Here is a 23,294-nt window from a genome sequence, read left to right on the forward strand (position 1 = left end):
GCAATAAACCAACCTGTTTGTTGGTAATATCAGGTCAGGTGTGATTACTAGAATCAAGAGATAAGATTGATGAAAAGTTCTTAGTTCAAGAGATAAGATTGATGAAAAGTTCATCAGCTTTGTCTTTAGGTGAGGTAACAAAATTTTAACCATGCAAGTGATTTGTCTTTATTATAGATACTGTTAAAGATTCTCCAGAATTCTCTAGAGCCAAATTATTTAGTTGAAATAAGAGATTTTGTGACCTGAGAATAGCGGACTTTAGTGTTAGGTAAAATCTTTTTACAATGATTTCTAGCAATAGTAAACAGACATCTATTTTCTGGAGAATTGTTTTGGCGATAGATATGGAAGTAATGGTTACGATTGAAAATTGCAGCAACACAATGAGAGGAAAACCATGGAGAAGAGTGAGGCTTGAGTTGGAATTGTCGAGAGAAAATAAAAGATTTCATGCCAGCCTAAATCCAAGAAGTTACATAAGCAGCGCATTTCTCAGCAGGAAGATTTCTACCCATGGCATACAATTTGCAGTAGTTAATGTTCTTTATAAAAATAGAGAACTCGATGCAAATCAGCTAGAGTTAGGAAATTGAGGAAGATTTACTGGGCAACAAGCATGAAAATGTAAGACCTAAAATTGTACTTGACTTTTTTTATGACTAGCCCATAATGAATTTCATTATGGGCTAGTCATAAAAAAAGTACACAAATTGATACTAATATTTAGACGATTACCTACCAAGAACATCTTCAAAAAGTATATTGAAGCTGGATTTGGAAAGCAGCTATCATTAATGATAAACTGCGAGGCACAGTGGAGCAGCCTTCTGTTAATGCTTAAACGATTTTAAAATGTAAGGAATTGTATTCAAAAAAGTTTATTCAATATTTACCCAGTCTACGGTAATTCTTTTGCTCTGTCACATGATGAAGTGACAATAATATAAGAGATTATTACAACTTTATCTCTCATTAAAACAATGGTTGAAGCACTTTGTTGCTAAGATTCTAACCATTTATATCCAATATTATCCTAATAATTTTATGCTTACAAAGTTAAATGATGCTGACAATAACACAAGCAAGGAAATGTGTACAGCTGTATGAACAAGGAAATGTTTTATACGCGTGAACATCGAACTGATATGAGTGGACTATTGCAATACCTGGGTAATGTTTAAAGCTCCGTTATATTCAATGAAGAAATAGTTATGGTGTCTTCTTCATTTAAATGTTGAAAACTTTTGGTAGAATTGCTGGAAAGATTAAATATTTCCATTCCTGCTCTAGTAAAAGCATAAGTTGAGTCTGACATACTAGATTTGGTTGAGGAACCTGAAATGGTACCCGAGTCTGTAAGTAATCCTTTAAGTATTAAAGAGGAACTTGATCGTGTTTTTAAAGAAGAACAATCGCTGATGCAACCAGTTAGACATGAGACATTGTTATCAAAAATTTAAAAAGAAATGACACAATTTGAATATGGTGGTACACCTAATGATTATTTAGGAAGTGCTTGTTTATTTCTAATGACTGTGAATCCGACAAATGTTGAAGCTGAGTGGGCATTTACTTCTGCTGGACTGTTCAATACAAAAATTCATAACCGTTTGGACAATGAAACTTTAAATGCATTGTGCTTCCTTAAGTCACACATAAAACATAATATATTTCCTTATTTCTAACATAATTATTTCGAACATAATTATTTCTAACATGATTATTTCTAACATAATTATTTCTAACATAATTATTGCTAACATAATTTCTTAATAGTAATTAACATGTTAAAAGTTTTTCTTCCATGCATGTAACAATGTAAACTGACCAAAATAGTAGGGTTGAGTCATAGAACTAGTAGTGGGGTTGGGGGTTGAGTCATAGTAGTGGAGTTTAAGAATGGGTATTGGAGTTTAAGTTCAAATTGAATGTGTACTGGTTATTTAAGATTAACAAAAACAAAAAAAGTCTAGAAACTTATTTTTAGAAGTTATGCTTTTTTTTATTGGTTAGAATGTTTCATAACAATTTACAATATACATGTTTCATTTCAAAAGTAATATATAAGTAAGCAAAACAGGTTGTTTTTGTTTATTAAATTTTTTTGTTATTCCTAAACTTTACAAAAAGATAATATATGTTAGAAAAGTGTTAATTTTGCTGTCTGTTTGAATGTCTAAAATTATGTAAACAACTTTTAATATAGTTTTTTAAAACTTCTTCATCAACAATTCAACTCCACAAACAATCAACAAGGACAACTACAAATGAGGGCGCTACTCATTTTTGTTTCATTTTTCTAGTTATTATTTTTTACACTCTAATTTGTCAAATATCTTGAAATATCTTATAGGGAAGAGAGCATGAGAAATAAAAGAATCAGAAATGAGAGAATGCAATTTAATAGTTTTGCCTTTTTTATTTTAAATGAAATAGCAAATACATATTGTGCACACCAGCCTAAAAATTACAAACAGAGAAGACTATAGCTGTTTGCCTATAAATATTGAGGTGAACTTTAGACAAAATTGTTGAGCCCTATATACGTGTATATGTGTATATATATACACAAATATATATGTATGTATACACATACACATATTTGTATGTATACATATATTTGCTATTATATATATTAAAAATGATTTAATATTTATTAAATTTATTTGTGTTATTTGTGTGTGTATATATATATATATATATATATATATATATATATATATATATATATATATATATATATATATATATATATACGTATATATACACATACACTTCCTGATGAACCTACTGATGGAGAAACATGTTGTTGAAGACAACTAAAAATTAGATGAGTGTTTTTACTACTTTTACATATACATATATATATATATATAAATATATATATATATATATATATATATATATATATATATATATATATATATATATATATATATATAAATATATAAATATATATATATATATATATATATATATATATATATATATATATATATATATATATAAATATATATATATATATATATATATATATTCATACATACATGCATACATACATACATGCATACATACATACATGCATACATACATACATGCATACATACATACATGCATGCATGCACACACACACACACACACACTTATTATTTGAAATGGTATAGTTCAATCTTATTTTACCATAACTTTAAGAACACTTATAAAACATTAATTGCATTGCTGCCTATGAAAAAATATTAAATAAAGCCATTGCTTTTAAGCTTATTTTTCAAGAGTACTTAAAATATACCTTCTAACAATACCTTCTAAGGATAGAAGTGACTTGAAATATATTCTAAGGATAGAAGTGACTTGAAAGTTCACACACACACACACACACACACACACACACACACACACACACACACACACACACACACACACACACACACACACACATATATATATATATATGTATAATATATATAAACATATGTATATATATCTGTGTATGTATGTATATATATATATATATATATTTTTTTTTTTTATTACTGATATATGATATATGGTGTATTTTTTATATTTTAATATGTATAGTTTTGACACTTAATTTTAAAATCAGTTGTTAAAAAATAATATTTTTTAGTTTTAATTTCTTAGGCAAGAGATTCTTGGTTAAAGAGTTTACTGCTGGATATACCACAAAATGATGGTTTGATTTTTCTTTGTGTTGGCATTACACATACATTAATGTATCCTGGCTAATTTTGACACCGGCATACCGGTTTAAGTGTCTAAATTTGCACCCAAACTTAATTTTATAAACACCCAAGTACTTTAATAAACACCCAAGTACTTAATTATGGATATAATTTTTGCATAAGTTCTTTGCATTATAAAAAATAAAAGGAATTATATAAAATATTGGATAAAAGAGTATAAAACATGCTCGATTGTCAATAATTTAGCGTTAATTGTGATTGACTCTGGATAAGTCAATGAAGTAAGAGTATTTTTTAATTACAACAAATGCATTTTTTTCTTCTATAATTTTTTTTTAATTAAATTATTTTCAAAATAAATATTAAAGAACAAACTTTTAATAAAATAATTTTTTTTTATAAGTTTTTTTACTACATTTTCTTACTACATTAATTACATGCAAGAAAGCATTTATTTTGCATTTTTATTTCAATTAATTTGTTTAGAATTTATTAAGATGTTTTTATTTTAGTTTATTTATAATTGAAATAAAATGTTTTTTTGATTTTTATATTAATTATTCTAAATTGAGTTTGAATAAAATCTTAGTTTTTTCTTTTAATTAAAATAGCGAATAGATATTGTGCATACCAGCCTAAAAATATAAATTACTGTAAATTACAAACAGCGAAGGCTGTAGATGTTAGCCTATAATATTAAATCAAAACAAAAAAATTGTTGAGCACTGTATACGTGTTTATGCGTATGTGTATATATATATATATATATGTATACATATATATATATATATATATATACACATACGCATAATATATACATATATATATATATATATATATACACATACGCATAATATATACATATATATATATATATATATATACATACATACATACATATTTTGTGAGGGGTTTCCGTGTGCTTTGTGCATGTGCTTTCATTGTGGGTTTGAACATTTTAACAGTTGATAAGTTTTATGATGTCATCATGATTAAAAGATTACTTAACTGATATAAATCTAACTAGTTTAAATCTTTTTTAATTTCGGCTGCAAAAGTTACAGATATAGCACTGTCATTAGAGTGCTGGCTTAGGAACCAAAAGGTCAGAGGTTCGATGTCAACTCTGACCATAAAAGTGGGGTCAGTGAGGAAGTTGGTGAAACCTCTTCATTAGCTGCTTTTTTGCAGTGGTCTATGACAAAAGTGTTACATCTTCTTGGAGCACCATACTATTATGAAAAAATCTACCAAATAGTATATACCAAGAAAAAATACTCAAAATAGTACACAGGAAATTCGTAATAAAAAAATTAGTATTGTAGAATTAATTTATTTTATAAAATCGTAAGTAAAAAATTATTTTTGAAGAGTTAATGTTGTATTTATTTTATAAAATATTTATTCGGCTGCAAAAGTTACAGATATAGCACTGTCATTAGAGTGCTGGCTTAGGAACCAAAAGGTCAGAGGTTCGATGTCAACTCTGACCATAAAAGTGGGGTCAGTGAGGAAGTTGGTGAAACCTCTTCATTAGCTGCTTTTTTGCAGTGGTCTATGACAAAAGTGTTACATCTTCTTGGAGCACCATACTATTATGAAAAAATCTACCAAATAGTATATACCAAGAAAAAATACTCAAAATAGTACACAGGAAATTCGTAATAAAAAAATTAGTATTGTAGAATTAATTTATTTTATAAAATCGTAAGTAAAAAATTATTTTTGAAGAGTTAATGTTGTATTTATTTTATAAAATATTTAGTTAATAAAAAATAAATTTTATATAATTAAATATATATATAATTAAATATTTATATAATTGAACATAATAAAAGTATATACAGATATAAAAAAGTTAATATGTTATTAAAAATTGAAGAATTGGCAGCTTTAAAAAGTGCAAATTATATTTACTGCTTTTAGCTTACACATACCTTGTGAAAGTAATAGAAGTGAATCGTGTGAACTTGTTTGATATAGTTACTCAGTATAAAGCTATTTTTTCTGATGGACATCCTAGTTATTCAAAAGATAAAAGCTATAACTTTGTACTTCAGTCGTGGATCACAAGAAAGGTCTGGATTTTTATTTGTTGGTTTTTAAAGGTTTTGAATTTAATAAAAAATAATGTTAAACAAGAAATCTGTTAATTTTACCTGCTTTTTTAGATTTCAGAGTTTGTAATAGTATTAAGCAAGATGTTAACACCAGAATTGATTTGTCGTGTGGAATCAATATATAGTCATTGTATGTATTTTGGTCTTTCATTTAGTCGTATTGGAGCTGATTTTAGAGGGCTTCTTGTTCCCATTTTTCAAAAAGTGATTCTTCACCATTTCAAACATACTGTTGATATTACCACAAACAGGTTTTTATTATTAAATATTTTTTTTTTTTTTTTTTTTTTCTTTTTGCAAATAGTTATTCATTATTAAATGTGTTTATTTTTTTTTACAAGTAGTTATTTATTATTTGAAATGGTATAGTTCAATCTTATTTTACCATAACTTTAAGAACACTTATAAAACATTAATTGCATTGCTGCCTATGAAAAAATATTAAATAAAGCCATTGCTTTTAAGCTTATTTTTCAAGAGTACTTGAAATATACCTTCTAACAATACCTTCTAAAGATAGAAGTGATTTAAAATACCTTCTAAAGATAGAAATGACTTGAAATATATTCTAAGGATAGAAGTGACTTGAAAGTTCACTTCTTTGTTCCAGCAACTTGACACATCGACGAAGTTAAACAATCTAATTAATTTTCTTCTACAATGTTCATCTGAGAAAATTATTCATTTAATAACTTCTGAATTAAACAGAAAACAAGCATATTCTTTGAGTTTATTTTGAAAAAGTTATTTTATTGATGTATAATTTTTTCTTCTCAATGACAGAGATAAGAGTCAGTTTAGATCATTAACTTAGTGAATATGTCACATTACACCAATGTTTCTGAAGGAGTTTAACAGTAATAAAGTAATCTTTGGAATTTATATTACAAGAATAAAATTAAAAGCTTTTTTTTGTGTGTGATATTTGCATTTTAATATGTTTTTTTGTGTGTGATATTTGCATTTTAATATGTTTTTTTGTGTGTGATATTTGCATTTTAATATGTTTTTTTGTGTGTGATATTTGCATTTTAATATGTTTTTTGTGTGTGATATTTGCATTTTAATATGTTTTTTGTGTGTGATATTTGCATTTTAATATGTATAATTGTTGAGTAAAAAATTATTTACTCTGATAAATAAAGTGTGTACACAAAATAAATGTAAAAGAAGAAAAACAACTAAAAAAAAGTACTCCTTAATTTTTATTTTGAACTAAGTAATAATTTTAATACAATAATATAGGAAGATCAAACATTAATAAAAAAATCAATTATTCCTATGGGAATCTAATAAAATTTCTAGCTTTTGCTTTAGTGGTACCCATAAGCTTGCAAATATAAACTATTTGATGCTTTTTTAAATGATATTTTAAAATCTTCAATGTTTCTGCAAAGCTTTTTTGTTTTTTTCATTTTTCTTTTTATAATAGCCCAGTACTTTTTAATAACTCTCAATTCTGGGCAGTTTAGAGGATTTTCTGTTTTAGGCACAAACTTCAAATTATTCTTTTTATACCATTCCATAGCTAGTTTACAATAATGAATTGAAGCTAAATCAGGCCAGAACACAGGTCTGTTGTTGTGTGATTTAATAAGAGGTAAAAAGCGTTTTTGTAAACATTTTTAACATATATTTGACCAGAAAGTGTGGACTGAGAAATATAAGGTGCTAATTTTTTGCCACAATTGCAAATTGCTTGCCAAATCAAAGCTTTTTTAGCGAACTTGTCATGTTTTAAGTATTTAAATTTCATATCTGCTTTTCCTCTATATTTGGCAATATAATAAACAGCACCAGAAATTTGTTGATGATCGTACTTGATATAAGTTTCATCGTTTTCAATAATACAGAAATTTTTAGAAATAAAATTGTCATTCAACTTTCTGCCGTGGGTTCTTGCACTTTTTTGTTGAGTTTCAGAACAGTTGGGCTCTTTTTGTGCTTTGAAAGAATGAAAACCATGTTTGTTTCTAACTTTTGCAACAAAACTATGAGAAAATCCATATATTTTTGCATGTTCCCTTAGCAAAAAGCTTGGGTTATTCTTAAAACTGTTAACCAGTTTTCTAACTAGTTTTATATCTTTAAAACCTTCCTTTCTTTCACCACCAGATTTGCGTTAGATCAATTTTGTTTGAGAAAAGCGTTGAATAACACAACTGGGTGTATTTGCAATGATTTTGCTAACGAATTGTAGCTACTATTAGGATTTTGTAAATATTTGTGCATAATTTTTTCTCTTAAGTCTTCTTCTTTTGTCATTTTTAAAACTAATTTCAAATTAAATCCAAAAACTTACATATTTTTTTGAAACCATAACACGTTGTAAACAAAATACCAAACAATTAAAAAGATTTTAATACAACCACTGAAAAAAATGACGTGCTTAATCTTTCACATTTATTTCGTGTACACGCTTTATCTAAAGGTGTTTATGTATTAATCTTGTAAAGTTATAAATAAAAAAGTTATAATAATGTAATAAAAAGTTATTAGTTTTTCTTTATTTTCATCCTTACCTTTGAGTACAAAATATATCTTTGTCTTTTTATTATTTTATTTAAATTTTTAAAAAGTAATAATGAAATAAAGATACAAATATATATTGCTTATGTTTTAATTTTTTAACTCTTTTTAATTATTTCCTTATTTGGTTTGTTGCATATTATTCTTGCAATTTAAATTGTCATTTTCTATTTTAACATTTTTTTTTTGTCAATTTCTTTTTATAATATAAATTAATGATAAATTTTTATGTATAAATGTAAATATTTTTATAACATAAATTAATGATAAATTATGTAAGGTTGTTAATTATTTATATAATATAAATTAGTGACGAATTTTTATGCAAGGTTGTAAATTATTTTTATAATATAAATTAGTGTTAAATTTTTACTTGAGGTTGTAAATTATTTTAGTGTATAATGGTTCTAGGTTTAGAGACAACATTCGTGTTTATACAACTTTTGACCATAAAAGAAAGGAAAATGAAAAAGTAAGTTTTTATAAAACATGCTTTTTTTTTAATAAGAAAGAAATTAAGTGATTAATTTTTTCTTTTAAACAGTAAAAAAAAAGTAATAGCAAAATAACAATACAATAACAAAAGTTTTTTTTTTTTGAACTTATAAAATTATATTATATTTTTTTTATTTTAATTTCTTTTTTACTAGAAACTGTTCAAAAGTGATTCTTTTACACCTCCACATTATCTCCTGTGTTTTCCACCAATTGTGTTTTATACAAATGGCATTTTAGGTGCTTTTAATGATTTAAGACAGTTTCCAGCTCTCTCTTTTGTTTTTATTATTAAGAAAATCATTCAAAGTTCGTTAGAAAAATCAATGTCAGCACTTGAAGAGTGGGCAAGGTAAATTAAAAATTCTCCTTATTAACAAAATAACTTTTATGCAATTTAAAATAAGTAACGTTAAAACTAGAACAAGTTTTAGTTTTAACGTTATTATCTTGTTTGACAACTATTTCCCTATTTGCCAGTTTTTGTTGAATATTTGCTCTATTAATATTAAAAGATTCCCTAATTTATTTTGCATTAGTATATATATATATAAATAGTTGGATAGTAAACATTTATAAAGGAGGCACTAAAATGTGAAAAAATTTCTTTTATTATTTATTTATTATTTTATTTTATATAATTTATTATTTTATAATTATTAGTATTCTGGAATAATAATAATAGTAATAGGTCTTTGGTTGTAGCTAGTCAAAGCTATGTTTTAAAATGTTTTCTCTTAAACTTGTTTCATTTTTACAGGCTTTTTGATGCTCAGCTCTTTTAAAATAACTTTCTTTTTGGTCTTGTCAATATTTGCACTATTAGCACATTAGCATTTAAATTAGTATCTATGTTTGTGTTTAAAGTTAGTTTTATTTTATTGTTGTATATTATTCAAATTGTAATATTGCTGATAAATAGAATTTATAGAGTAAATTTTTGTAAAAATATTGAGATATTCATTATTATTAATATTGCACATATTGCCTTTGAGCCAGAGTACAACCTACTTTTGTGTTTTCAAAAATATTATTCAACATTTTTGAAAGCAAAAAATGTAAACTATTTCCTTCAGTATTAAAAAAATAGCTGAAAACATCTGAAAGCCGTAACAAAAATACAAAAAAAAAAAATACTAAAATCATTATTATAAGGATTTCAAATTGTTTCATAATACAAATTTTTAAAATTTTTTTTTAATCGATTGCTGGTTTTGACACTAATATTTTCAATTTTAAATTTAATAAAATATATATATATATATGAGTATATATATATATATATATATATATATATATATATATATATATATATATATATATATATATATATATATATATATATATATATATATACATTAGGGTGTCCATTATGCAAAAAAATTTCAAAACCATCCAAATTGAATTTTTTCCCGTTATATTGTTTGTGTACAGTGTAAAAAAAAGTTTTACTAAATTTTAATAACTATTCTAGAGCCCCCTCAAAGCTTCTAAAGATAAGCCCCAATTTCCTGTTTAACCCATTAGTGCCTGAGTTTTTTTGTTACATTTTACGATTTATAGAGATGGCACGAATGGGTTAAAACAGTAGCACATTTTTACATTGATTACAAATTTCATAAACAAGCAAATTAATATAATGATATTGACACAATTTAATATGTAATATTGACTGTTATAATTATTTTGCTGTTTCCTGTTTTAGTTAAATAAATTAAAACTGAAATGTTGACAAAAAGTGGTAAATTTGTAGAAACTGAGCTCAAGTTTTTGCCAACCAGTTCCAGTTGTTTGTCAGACACAACCGACCAGCCTTCACTGTCGTCATCATCATCAACAACAAGGCCTGTTACTCGTGCCTCTACTAAGTTTTGGTTATTTGGACACTCATCACCATCAATAACTGGTTCCAAAGTACCCGATTGCAGACAGGTTTTGAAATTTTTTCTTTTTTTACGACGCGATAAAGAAAATGTCTGAAGTCATGTAACAAATCAAGAAATTGGCTATATAGTAATTGACGCTGTTGTAACTTTCTGGAACATGGCACGCATCAAGACAAAGACAAGACAAAATTTGGTGTTAGATCTTTTGTGTCTCTGGAATGAGTGGAACCGCTTGTTGAAGAACAAGAATCGCGAAAGTGATGCTGGCGGAAAACGTGTTAACTTCTTAGCCAAGTTGGATAGTCTGATATTGGATCACCTGATGCCATACAGGAAATCATGAAATCCAGGCTACTGACTGTCCAAAAGAAAGATGATGATGTTGCATTCTATTTAGATAAAAAAAAAGACAGAAAGGTGACCATGGACGGACATGACAAAATCTTTGAGATTAAAGCAAATATGAAAGAAGTCAGATATAATTGGAAAATCATACTTAGAGATGAAGAAAAAGAAAGAGTAGAAAAAGAAGGTAGACAGGATGATCAGGATGATGAGGACATGGAAGTTAATGACGAAGAACAGAATATTAATGAAAATGTTACTCTTCACCTCCCCAAAAGAATTATGCAATGCAATGAAATCACTTCTGCAGCAGACAGGCTGAAATTGTCTGATAATAAAACAACTGATTGTATCTGCTGTAATTAAAGCTGCTGGTGGAAACTTGGACGATTTTGATATCTCCAGATTGACATCTCGTCGAAGTAGAATGTTAAATCGACAGAGGATTGCTGAGAGTGTTATAGATAATGTGAGGTTCAACCCACCCCAGTTTGGTGCCCTTCACTGGGACAGAAAATTGCTAAAAGACATACTAGTTGTGCAACATGAACAGTTAGCTGTGATTGTGTCGAGTGCTCCAGAATACAGTGAGGGAAAATTGCTTGGTGTTCCCGTTCTCGTTGATTCGAAAGGAGAGACTCAAGCAATGCAACATTGGATCTCCTAGAAGCTTGGGATCTAAGCGACAATGTTGTGGCATTGGTATTTGATACCACTGCCGGTAATAGTGGCATCCACAATGGTGCTGCTAAATTGATTGAAGAAAACTTAGGTCAAAAACTTCTCCATCTTGCCTGTCAACATCACATTTTTGAAATCTTTGTCGGAGCAGTTGGAAGAAATTATTTGGAAACATTTTTGGTCCAGAGAATAAATTCTTTGCTGAATTTAAAACTGCTTGGCCAGCATTGGATAAACAGTTGCCAATCAAAACTTTAGCTGTTGAAGGCACCTGGTTGCAAAACCTCAAAGAACAGACCATACAGCATTTGACACATCTACTTGCTAAGGAAGATGCTACAACATTTCCAAGAGATGACTATCGTGAATGTGTTGAGAACACACTGATCATCTTTGGGCAAACTCCACCGCGAGGTGTACATTTTCTTAAACCAGGAGCTATCCACCAAGCTCGGTGGATGGCATGTAACATTTTTGCGAACAAAATGTTCATGTTTTCTAAACAATTGCCTTATGATCAGAGGATGATGACCAAACTTTTTAGAATGAACAGATATCTTTCTCTTTTCCACACACCAGCTTAGACAGAAGTTAGCATTTTTGCTGATGCACCTATGAATGACCTGCAAGTCATCCACGACATGATGGACTACAAAGAAATAGACAAGGAAGTTGCTGATGTCATTCTTTCTAAAATAACCAATCACCGATAGGGTGGCTCTTAAAACAACATTTTTGAAAAAAACCTGTTCCTACCCCTTTACTTTGTTCTATATAATACTAAAACACTAGGTTTAAAATTTTTTTGAACAAAAAATTATTTTAGGGGTAGCTCAAGACCCTTAAAAATTTGACTGGTCCCTAAAATTTTGAAAATAAAAGTTCTTCTAAAGTATGTCAACCTGGTACTCAAAAGAAGCGAAATTATATAAAAGCTTTAAAAATAATAATCAATTTACAAAAAAATATATTTTATCTTAAATAAATGCATAAAAACTATTGTTTTTAAGCTGAAAATAAAAAAAGTCATTATTTTCAAGTTTTAAAAAAATATGCTTTTTTTGTAAAGTGATTACTGTTTTTGAAGTTTTTATATAATTTCGCATCTTTTGAGTACCAGGTTGACATACTTAAGAAGAACTTTTATTTTCAAAATTTTAGGGACCAGTCAAATTTTTAAGGGTCTTGAGCTACCCCTAAAATAATTTTTTGTTCAAAAAAAATTTAAACCTGGTGTTTTAGTATTATATAGAACAAAGTAAAGGGGTAGGAACAGGTTTTTTTCAAAAATGTTGTTTTAAGAGCCACCCTAATCACCGATGGTATTTGACAGAAGAGGTAGTTCCATTTGCTTTCTTCAACAAACATGTTAGTTCCACTGTGAAAAAAGATATGGCAGCCAAACTCTTGGAAATTCCAGTACCCAAAAAATTTTGTCTTGGTAAGCCAGTTTTTCATCAAATCATTCGTCAAACAGGTTTGTCAAATCTTCTGGGATCTGAATCTCACTCATTGTTCAGCATTCTTGGCATCAATACAGATTGGCTTGCTAAACCAATTGAACAGTGGACAGAGCAACCAGGATACAAAGAAGCTGAAAAATTTGTTTGTACGATAAAAGTTGTAAATGATACCGCAGAAAGGGGAGTTAAACTGATTTCAGAATTTGCCACCATCATAACTAGTGATCCAGAACAAAGAGAATGGTTGCTGCAGGGCGTTGAAAATCACAGGCAGCAATATCCTAATTTTGGCAAAAAAACTCTTGGACAATGAAACAACATTAATAACATTCAAAAAGACAGTCTTAATTTTAGTTTTGGGGTTCCCGTCTGATACTTTGACTATAACTGTTAACCAAAAATGCAGAACTAGCTTGGTCAAACTGGATAATTTAACATATATTTTGCAAGCTGCTTTTGTTTGGCTTGATTTCTGTGATTTAATTTCTAAATACTTGAAAAATGAGATTCACAATAATTATTTCTCTGTGTTTTAACTTAAAACGATACTGTTTTAAACAGGAAATTGGGGCTTGTCTTTAGGGGCTCTGAGGGGGCTCTAGAATAGTTATTAAAGTTTGATAAAAAAATTTTTTACATTATACACAAACACTAGAATGGGAAAAAATTCAATTTGGGTGGTTTTGAAAATTTTTTGCATAGTGGACACCCTAATATATATTTATATATATATATATATATATATATATATATATATATATATATATATATATATATATATATATATATATATACATACATACAACCCTCGGAATTAGGGTCAGCATTTGGCAATGCCGACCTAACTGCCTACTTAAAAGTGTTTGAGGTCAGCAAAAAATTGCCGACCTCATTTCGATGTTTTATGGTTAGACCTTTGTATCAAATTTTTTTTGCCAATCTCTAAAAGATTGAGGTCAGCAAATTATTGCTGACCTCAATTTTCCTATTTCCAAAGGTTGTATATATAAAACCTTTAAAATAAAACCTTTAAAAGAAGCATCAGGTGTAAAAACATATGGTTTAATGTTTCTATGTATATCTAAAGAATTTCTTTAGCTTTTAAGTGAAATTTTTTTAATGAAACGCAATTTTTTTAATTACAATAGTTTCTTTGTCTATTTTTTTTAAGTTTTTTTTTAAAAAAGAAAAGTAAAATATCTAAACAATGATAAATTTAAATGCCATCTTTTTTTTCATAGTAAAATAATTCAGTTTATCAGATGATAAATTTAAGATGCCATCTTTATTTTCATACAATAATTCACTTTACGCAATTCAATTTATATTTGATAGTAATATTTTACAACAATCTGTTTTTAATTATACTACAATAACATTAAAGTAAATTTATTACAAGAAAAAATATTTTCATAAACTTTTGTGAGTCTGCAGTCATGCTCTTTGTTGAAGATAAATAAAGAATTAAAAATAAATATTTTTGCAATTTTAGAACATGCCATAAACACAATTTAGATATTGAATTCAGAAAATCAAATTACATTTTAGGTTGGAATCTCAATCAACCAAAAATATTGAGGAAATTAGGATACTTTGTCATATGATTTGTATGCACTTTCTACCATTTATAAAACAGGCATTTGAAATGTTTTTTCCTGCAATACAAATGAATGAAATGATTGCTCGCTTACCTGCTAATCAAGGAACACAGTCGTTCTATTATTTTGATATCAAATACTTGCAAAATTATTTAAAAGACTTTGTGGATATTTCTACTTTAAATGAAGACGTTTTGACTGGAATAGAATCAAATAAAGAAACAATTGGAGTAGAATCAAATAAAGAAACGATTGGAATAGAATCAAATAAAGAATAAGTTATAATATTTTTGTTATTTTGTATATTCATATCATTTTGGTTTGCAAAATTAATTTTTTTTTAAGAATCTTTTACATTAAAAGCGTGGAATCTTTTTAAAAGATATTTAGATACTTTAAAACATTAAAACAGAAAATCAAAACTAACTTTATTCTAACTTAAATAACTTTTTCAAATTTTGAACTGTTTTTCTTTATTTATTAAATAATTTACTATTTTAAAATTTTTGAATTTTTTTCTTTATTTGTTAGAAGCAAAAAAAAATTCTTCAAAGTAACAATCGCTTTAAGTAGCAATTCTAAATGACTTTTTTAATGTTATTAATAGATAAAAATAAGATGAAAATAATAAAAAATGAATAATAAAATTTATATTTACACACTTTTCACAGCACAAAATCTATTGATAACACGAACATACACAGCATTAATAACACCAAAATACGCAGTATTAATAACACCAACATACACAGCATTAGTAACACTAACTCACAGAACACAACAATCTAATAAAACAAAGAACAATGTCTATTACACTAATTTAAAACTGTTTTACTCGAATAAGAATTGTTTTTAATTTGGTATAGTGTTTAAAAACATTTTATTTTATTTAAAATTATTATCATTTTTTTAAGAATAAAATGGATTTAATTTTAAGTTATGATGTTATTATAATAAATAGTTTGCTGTTAGTTTTAGTGGTTTATAATTGTGTTGATTTTTAAGTATTAAATATTTATAATCTTAATTGCTACTGTTGTTCTTTTGACTTCACCTTTAAAATTTTTTAATTTGTTTAATTTTTAAGATGAAGTCAATTAATTTTATTTAATTTAGTTTTTATTTTTTACTTTTCAGATTGTTTTACTTGCCATTTTATTAATGCTATTTATATAAGCGTTATTTTTATCTCATTTAATAAAAGTATTTTTATGCATGTTAAATAAAAAGTATTTTTATGCATGTTAAATGAAATTTTTTTTTTAAAGGTCAAGGTTTAAATTTAAATGTCTTAGAACATAAAATTAGCAAGATATATTTACCAATGTTATCTCTGCTAAATAATGAAGAGGTTATGCTTCCCGAAGAACTTGTTCAAAGTGTAAGTGTGTTTTAAAAGTTATTTTTTTAAAAAGAATACATGAATCTAATAATAAATATTTATGTAAGTAACATATTATCAAGCAAAAAGCAAAATTATCTTACAGATTCACCTTGATCTCAAATGAAATAAAATTAGAAAAGTTTCTAAAATAATAATTATTTTATAAAAAACCATGTTATCTAAAATTAAAAAATACTTTTATTTTTAAATAAAATGTTTTTTATTTTTAAAATTTTTATATAATCTTGCTTCATTTAAAATCATTTTTCTTCCAGGTTGCGCTCATTTTGTAAAAAAAATTTAATCAATTATTTTCTAATAATAATGAAATCAATCACCAAAATTAAAGATATTTAATTAAAAATGTGGACTATTTGGTTTTTTATTTTTGGTTTTAGAGAGAAAAGATTTTAAAAAAGCTTCTGCTAAAAAGTTTCACAGTTTTGTTTGAAAAAAAAAAAAAAAAAAGATAAAAAGCAAATTATCTTTTTGTTTGCCAAGAAATGTAAATACATTTAAAAATTTTAATTTGGTGTCAAGATCGAACAACTATTTGTGATTTAGAAATTTTTTGTTAAAATCATTTGATTATATTAATAATCTTATTGTTATATTGTTACTAGGAGGAAATTTTTCGAGAAGTTTTGAAGAAAGGGATTCAAGAAAGTTTAAATGATACTGAAAAAAGACATTTGATGGTAAAACTCTCTACCACTTCAAATTTATTTCAAAAGTTAATTAATATTATTTGATAGAACGTTAATGAATATTATTTTATATATATATATATATATATATATATATATATATATATATATATATATATATATATATATATATATATATATATATATATACAGGACGTATAGTAATTTTGATGTCTGTGCTAGCCTCCGTAGGGGTTGCACACAAAATCAGAATTGATAGCATTTTAGGGAAAAATAAGGTTATAATTAGTAATTTTCATCTTTATTATTTATTATTATTTATTTCACCATAAAGAAAAGTTTACAAAATCAGTTATAAAATATGACTGCTGTGGCAGGAAAAGTTCAGATGCTATAAAATGCATGTATAAAAATTTTTTTTTGTTAATCTTTGATTAAAAATATCTTATTTTCATTGTACTTTCATTGGCATTTTTTTACCTGGATTCCAATAAGTTTATTTGCAACTTCCAATTAGTTTATTAACAACTTAAATGTTTTCTCCTTGGGTTTTAATGGTCTATTACAAATTTATGACGCTTTTCATAGCTATATTTAATTTCTGATGCCTTTGTGACTATTCCAACAATTTTTTTCCATATTTTGACTATGAAAAGGATATTTCGGAATACCCAATGGACTGTTATTGGCCTTTAAAATATCTTCATTTGAAAAGACATTCAGTAAAAGTGGTGAATAAACGTCCTCAGTGTCCCAATTGAATTGGTTTCTCTGTAATTTTTGGCTCTAAGATTTAGTGTTTCAGGAAGTTTCAAATATCTACTGTGTTCACTAATGTTTCTGGACTTAAGTATTTTTTGTATAGTTTTCAGTTCTAACTTCTTTTCTTTCATCATTTACCATTGCCAATAATATTCTCTCAGTGTTGGCAAAATATGAATTTTATTTTAAAACTTGCTCCATTACTTCCTTTACATCAATAACTGCATTTCTTATTCATTGAGACATACTGTATATTTTGAGTGCCATCTATTGCCAAAAAATGTGATTTAATGGAATAATTCTGGTGTATACCATTGTATAATAATTGTAACAAGTCAACAAGTTCTTATGTCAGCATTACTGTAGAAATATGAAAATGTAGAACACAGCTTGCTCTTGTGAGCCACTGAGCATAATGAAAGTTTCAAGAAGAACTTTTAGATATTTATTTGAAATCTCTCCTGATTAAATAAATAAACAGATACTGTAAAATTATTTTTGATCTGATCTTAATGTACTGAGGATGTTTTCAGCATGTAAATGAAAAGCACCTTTTATTCTTTTGAAAGGAACTATTGCTAAATTAGTTAATTCTTCTAATATTTTTTTACCTATATCATCATTAAATGATGCTGGGTCAGAAGTTTCTTCCTCGAACACATGTTTAAACAGAAGTTCATTTCAATGACGCTGTCAGATGAGCCACTGATTAGTCTATCAAGTTCTGTTTCTATTAGTTTTATCACTTCTCCAAACTTACCAGTGTTTACTACAGTTGCATAACATAAGCATTTAAACACTAGACTGCCAGTTTCAAATATTAAACAGAGAATTTCATCAGCAATGCTGCAAGAAGTTCTATTATCAGGTCTTAGATGATCAATATAACTGCTGATTGACTCTCTAATTTTTGTAATATGTTCTTCTTTAACTGTCCATGTAGTTTTTATTGTATTGTCTTTTCATCCATCAAAACCAATGCATTTTGATTTTAAATTATCACATTTTCTTACAATTACATTTTTTTGTCCTACAGGAAATCTTTCTCATTCTACTTTTTTCCTATAAAGCATATTTGATTCATTTAGTAATCCTATGTTTCTTATAGCAGCATTAAGAATATCAGCAGTTGCTCTACAACTGACACGATAACGATCTGCCATGATTCAATTTATTACGATGAAACTGGTAGTTCATCATAAAAAGTCCTATTTTGATTGCATTTGTTTAAGACATTATCAGGTTCATAAAGTTTGTCATTTTCATCATCAAGTTCATCTAATTCTTCTTCATCTTCATCTAATTCAATACATTCCTCAGATTCATACAAATTATCATCAGTAGTGCGATCCATCTCTTTCTCTACATTTTTATGTGTATTTAACTGCTGTTGCCTTTTTACAATTGTGTTCCAATTTTTTTTAAAGTAGATGTGTAAGTATGATCAAGTGGTCCAAGTTGATTTATTGCATTGCTTTTGTCTAACATATGTATCCCATCTTTTATTGGCACTTTAAAAGTAAATCTGCACGACCATATATCAAAGATATTGACCATATATCAACGATTCTTTCAATCTGGCATAAAATTTATCATTTCTTCTTGAGTCTTCAAATTTTATTTAAATTGGATGCTTCTTCCATTAATCTACATACTTTTGAGAAAATTCCTTTTTTTAGCATGTCCATTTTTACATACATAAAAGCAATGTTTTACAACATCTCTTTTTGTAGGTATCATTGCTGTTGGAAATTTAGAACCTTGTCCAAGTGTTAAGTTGTCAGTATTACTGCTGCCATGATGTAATCAGTTGCTTTTTATTATTCATGTACTATTTTTAATTAATAAGAAGTAAAATATATACAGTATTGGACAAAACATTTGCAACCAACATCAAACAATGCTAAAAAGTGTTCCTAATTTTACATGTCTTAAAAACAAAACGAACTATACTACCAAAGCAAACAGTTCAGAAGTCTGGAGTCATAGCATGCCATGACATGAGCAATCAGCTGACAGGTGACACCACACAGGCAGAATTTCGTTGACAAGTGCCATTTTGCAGTGGACAAAACAAGTGCAACTTTTTTGGTTTGTTCCATTTTCTTAAGTCTGGTCCGTGTCAACGTCAGGAAAGTTTTTTAATAATTAAAGGAAGTATCCAGAAGTTTCCAGAAGCATGCAGAAGCTTCCAGAAGTTTCCAGAAGAAGCATCTGGAAGCATCCAGTAGCATCCAGAAGTATCCAGAAACATTCAGAAGCATCCAGACGCATCCAGAAGCTTCCAGAAGCATCGAAAAGAAGCATCTAGAATCTTCCAGAACAGGTTCACACAGGTTCATTTTACTATATAAGAGACATGTAAATCGACATGTAATTCAGTCAGTATATGGAAGTCAATCAGTCAGTATTATCAAGACAGTTTATCGAAGTGAGTTTTATCAAAGTGTTTTATCGAAGAACATCAATACAAGAAGTGAAATACAACAAGTGTTTCATTACATCAATACAGTCCACATCCAACCAAGACGTTGTGTTCCACAGAGCATTATTGTATCATCACAAGGTAAATGTAACACGGTAAGCCTTGAGAAGCGTGATTATTTATTTTTTATATTTTTATGAATTCAAGTGAAAAAATGGCTCCCGACAATCTTGGATTGAAACTAAGAAAGAAAATTATTGGCGATTACGTAAGTGGAATGTCACAAAAAAGTCTTTGTGATAAATATTGCGTGAAAAAATGGACCGTATCAAGACTTTGTTCGAAATATTGTTCTCCGGGAAGTTGGCAGCATCAACTGTTTGAACAAATCCAAAAGGCCTGGGAAGCGATTCCACAAAGTTTCATTGATCACCTGATCGAATCTATGCCTCTAATATTCAAGGCTGTGATCGACAACAAAGAATTCGCCACGAAATATTGATAGCGAAATACAGCTTAGTCAACATTTTGTCGAGTTGCACTTGTTTTGTCCAGAAGGAAATCAACTTTTGTTAATACTTTTGATTAATTTATTAATTTTCGTGTACAAATAATGAACTTTGTGATGAATAAAACTTGAAGAACTTTGTCTCTAAACAGTTACATAGTTATTTCTCTAAATTGAAAAAATGCAGCACTTTTATATAAAGAAACTAAATTAGCATTATTTGGTTGCACTCGTTTTGTCCGATACTGTACATTTGTATTATAAAATATATAACAAATATAAATGCTAAAATGCATTAAATAGAATAATATTAAAATTTACTGCAACTTGTACAAATTCTTCTAAATCAATAAAAATTTTATTACAGAAAGGTAAAATTGTTCGGATTAATATAAGGCGTAAAATCCTATATTAAAATTATAAAAATAAAATATGTAACTAAAAAATTACTATTACAAATTAAAAAATGTGTGTGTGTGTGTGTGTGTGTATATATATATATATATATATATATATATATATATATATATATATATATATATATATATATATATATATAAACACACACACACACACATATATTTTTTTTATGCATGTGTGTATTTATGTATTTATATAATATAAAAGATCAATAATTCTATATTTGGACTTGGATCGTGTTTTGCAAATGAACTCCTCATAAAGAACAATAATACATATATAATATGAAAATGACAGTTAAGTGTCATTTTTTGAATTTGATGCTTTTTTTTATATTAGAAATAAAGGTCATAGATAAAAAAACAAAAGCAAATAAATGTAGGTATGCTGACAGACAATTTTTTTTCTGCTTTTCATATTTTTTTAAAAGATAACTGAAACTTTGTTAAACTACTTGAAAATTTCTATTGAATTTAGTAAATAAAATCAAGTTGTTTTATTAGTCAGAAAGAAAAAAGGTTTTTCATTCATTTTTTGTGTGTGTGTGTGTCTATATATATATATATATATATATATATATATATATATATATATATATATATATATATATATATATATATATATATATATATATTAAAAATAAAACTACATATTCTTTACAACTATAAGCTTCATGCTAAATGCAGTCATCAGGTAAAAAGTTTGATTTTTTTTCATGGAAATATAATTCTTTACAAGAAATTTTTCATGCTAAATGCAATCATCAGGTAATAAGTCTGATTTTTTCTTATGGAAATATAATTCTTTACAAAAAAAATCGTGTTAGAAAAATCTAATCTTTTGGTTTGTGGTTGTTTAGCAAAAATTTGTTCTTATGGCAACACTTGGATATTAGTTTGCTTTTTTTTGTTTAATAATTCATTGGAATTTTTATACAATAAAATTATTAGTTTCTCGTATAAGCATAATAGGCATTTTTTAGTTATGTTGTTGTAGGCAGGTTGTTTTTAGCACCACCCTAATATATATATATATATATATATATATATATATATATATATATATATATATATATATATATATATATATATATATATATATATATATATATGTATATATATATATATATATATATATATATATATATATATATATATATATATATATATATATTATGGTAAAAACAACTTTTTTTGAAAATGTCTGCTGACACCCCCTAAATGTGTTCTATATAATAAAATAATATTTGATTTGAAAAATTTTTGAATAAAAAATATTTTTAGGGGTGCCTGAAGACCCTTAAATGTCAAACAGGTCCCTAATATTATCAAGAAAAAGTTTTTTAAAAGTATGCCAAATGATTAATATTTTTAAAATTATAATTTCGCTTAGTTTGAGACTCAACATGACTTACTTTAAAAAAAAAAATTTTTGTAATATTTAGGACCTGTTTGACATGTAAGGGTCTTGAGGCACCTCTAAAAATATTTTTTATTCAAAAAATATAAAAAATATATATATATATATATATATATATATATATATATATATATATATATATATATAATTAGAAACATTGTCTTTTTGAAATATACTGTTAGAGGAAACTCTTGAAAGATGCAGTTAAATAATATTTATAAGATAAACTTCTTATTTTTCAAAGTCATTTTAGTAATGATTTTAGTAATCTGCATCTAAAAAAATTAAAAGTGCTATTGAACATCCAAACTTATTTAGAATTCAAATACTTATTATTAAAACAAAAAATTAGTAATCTGAAAGTAGAAATGCTATTGTACTTACAGGCTCAGTTATAAGCATAATTTTGTTTTCAATAAGTCTAATTAACAATAATTAAATCCTTGAAGTTTCAAAACAAAAAATTATAAATATGATTTACGAAAGAACAAATAAAAATTTACTTTTTGATAAATCTTTGGAAACTTTACAGTTGTATATTTTCTCAATTCATATGTAGAGTGTCATTAAATCTTATATACGCAAAATGTTTGGAATATGCTACATGTAGACATAACATTCAAAAATAAATATCAAAAAATATTAGAACAACCATGTCCTTTTCTAAATGTCATTATCTGAAACCACTAACTTTTGAAATTGGAGCATACGTTAAATAGATTTATCTTGAAACATAAAAGCCATACCCTAGGTATCTTAAACTTTTTTGGTAACTGTATCCAATTCTGATTTCTGTGTTGCAAACTCAGAAATCAGAATTGCAAACAAAAAATTTATTTGCAATAAATTTTATAAGTTGTTAAACTGTCAAATTATGTTCAAAC

General features: G+C 26.5%; 2 protein-coding genes across 2 annotated transcripts in view; both read left to right on the forward strand.

Annotated features, from left to right (window-relative positions):
* Positions 1 to 15,180, forward strand: part of LOC100213502 (conserved oligomeric Golgi complex subunit 8) — a 43,970-nt gene extending 28,790 nt beyond the window's left edge. Inside the window, exons 8-13 of the mRNA XM_065788133.1 lie at positions 3,646 to 3,697; positions 5,634 to 5,785; positions 5,879 to 6,078; positions 8,768 to 8,828; positions 9,007 to 9,203; positions 14,775 to 15,180. Of these exons, the coding sequence (XP_065644205.1) occupies positions 3,646 to 3,697; positions 5,634 to 5,785; positions 5,879 to 6,078; positions 8,768 to 8,828; positions 9,007 to 9,203; positions 14,775 to 15,102 (990 nt within the window). The 3' untranslated portion in view covers positions 15,103 to 15,180. The remainder of the gene's footprint in view (positions 1 to 3,645; positions 3,698 to 5,633; positions 5,786 to 5,878; positions 6,079 to 8,767; positions 8,829 to 9,006; positions 9,204 to 14,774) is intronic.
* Positions 15,181 to 16,083: 903 nt separating this feature from the next.
* The window catches only part of LOC100212099 (nuclear factor related to kappa-B-binding protein), a 56,854-nt gene continuing 49,643 nt past the window's right edge, over positions 16,084 to 23,294 (forward strand). Inside the window, exons 1-2 of the mRNA XM_065788134.1 lie at positions 16,084 to 16,205; positions 16,832 to 16,906. Coding sequence (XP_065644206.1) covers positions 16,149 to 16,205; positions 16,832 to 16,906 — 132 coding nt within the window. The 5' untranslated portion in view covers positions 16,084 to 16,148. The remainder of the gene's footprint in view (positions 16,206 to 16,831; positions 16,907 to 23,294) is intronic.

Source organism: Hydra vulgaris, chromosome 01 (genome assembly GCF_038396675.1).
Source record: "Hydra vulgaris chromosome 01, alternate assembly HydraT2T_AEP".
In the NCBI taxonomy this organism is placed as follows: domain Eukaryota; kingdom Metazoa; phylum Cnidaria; class Hydrozoa; order Anthoathecata; family Hydridae; genus Hydra; species Hydra vulgaris.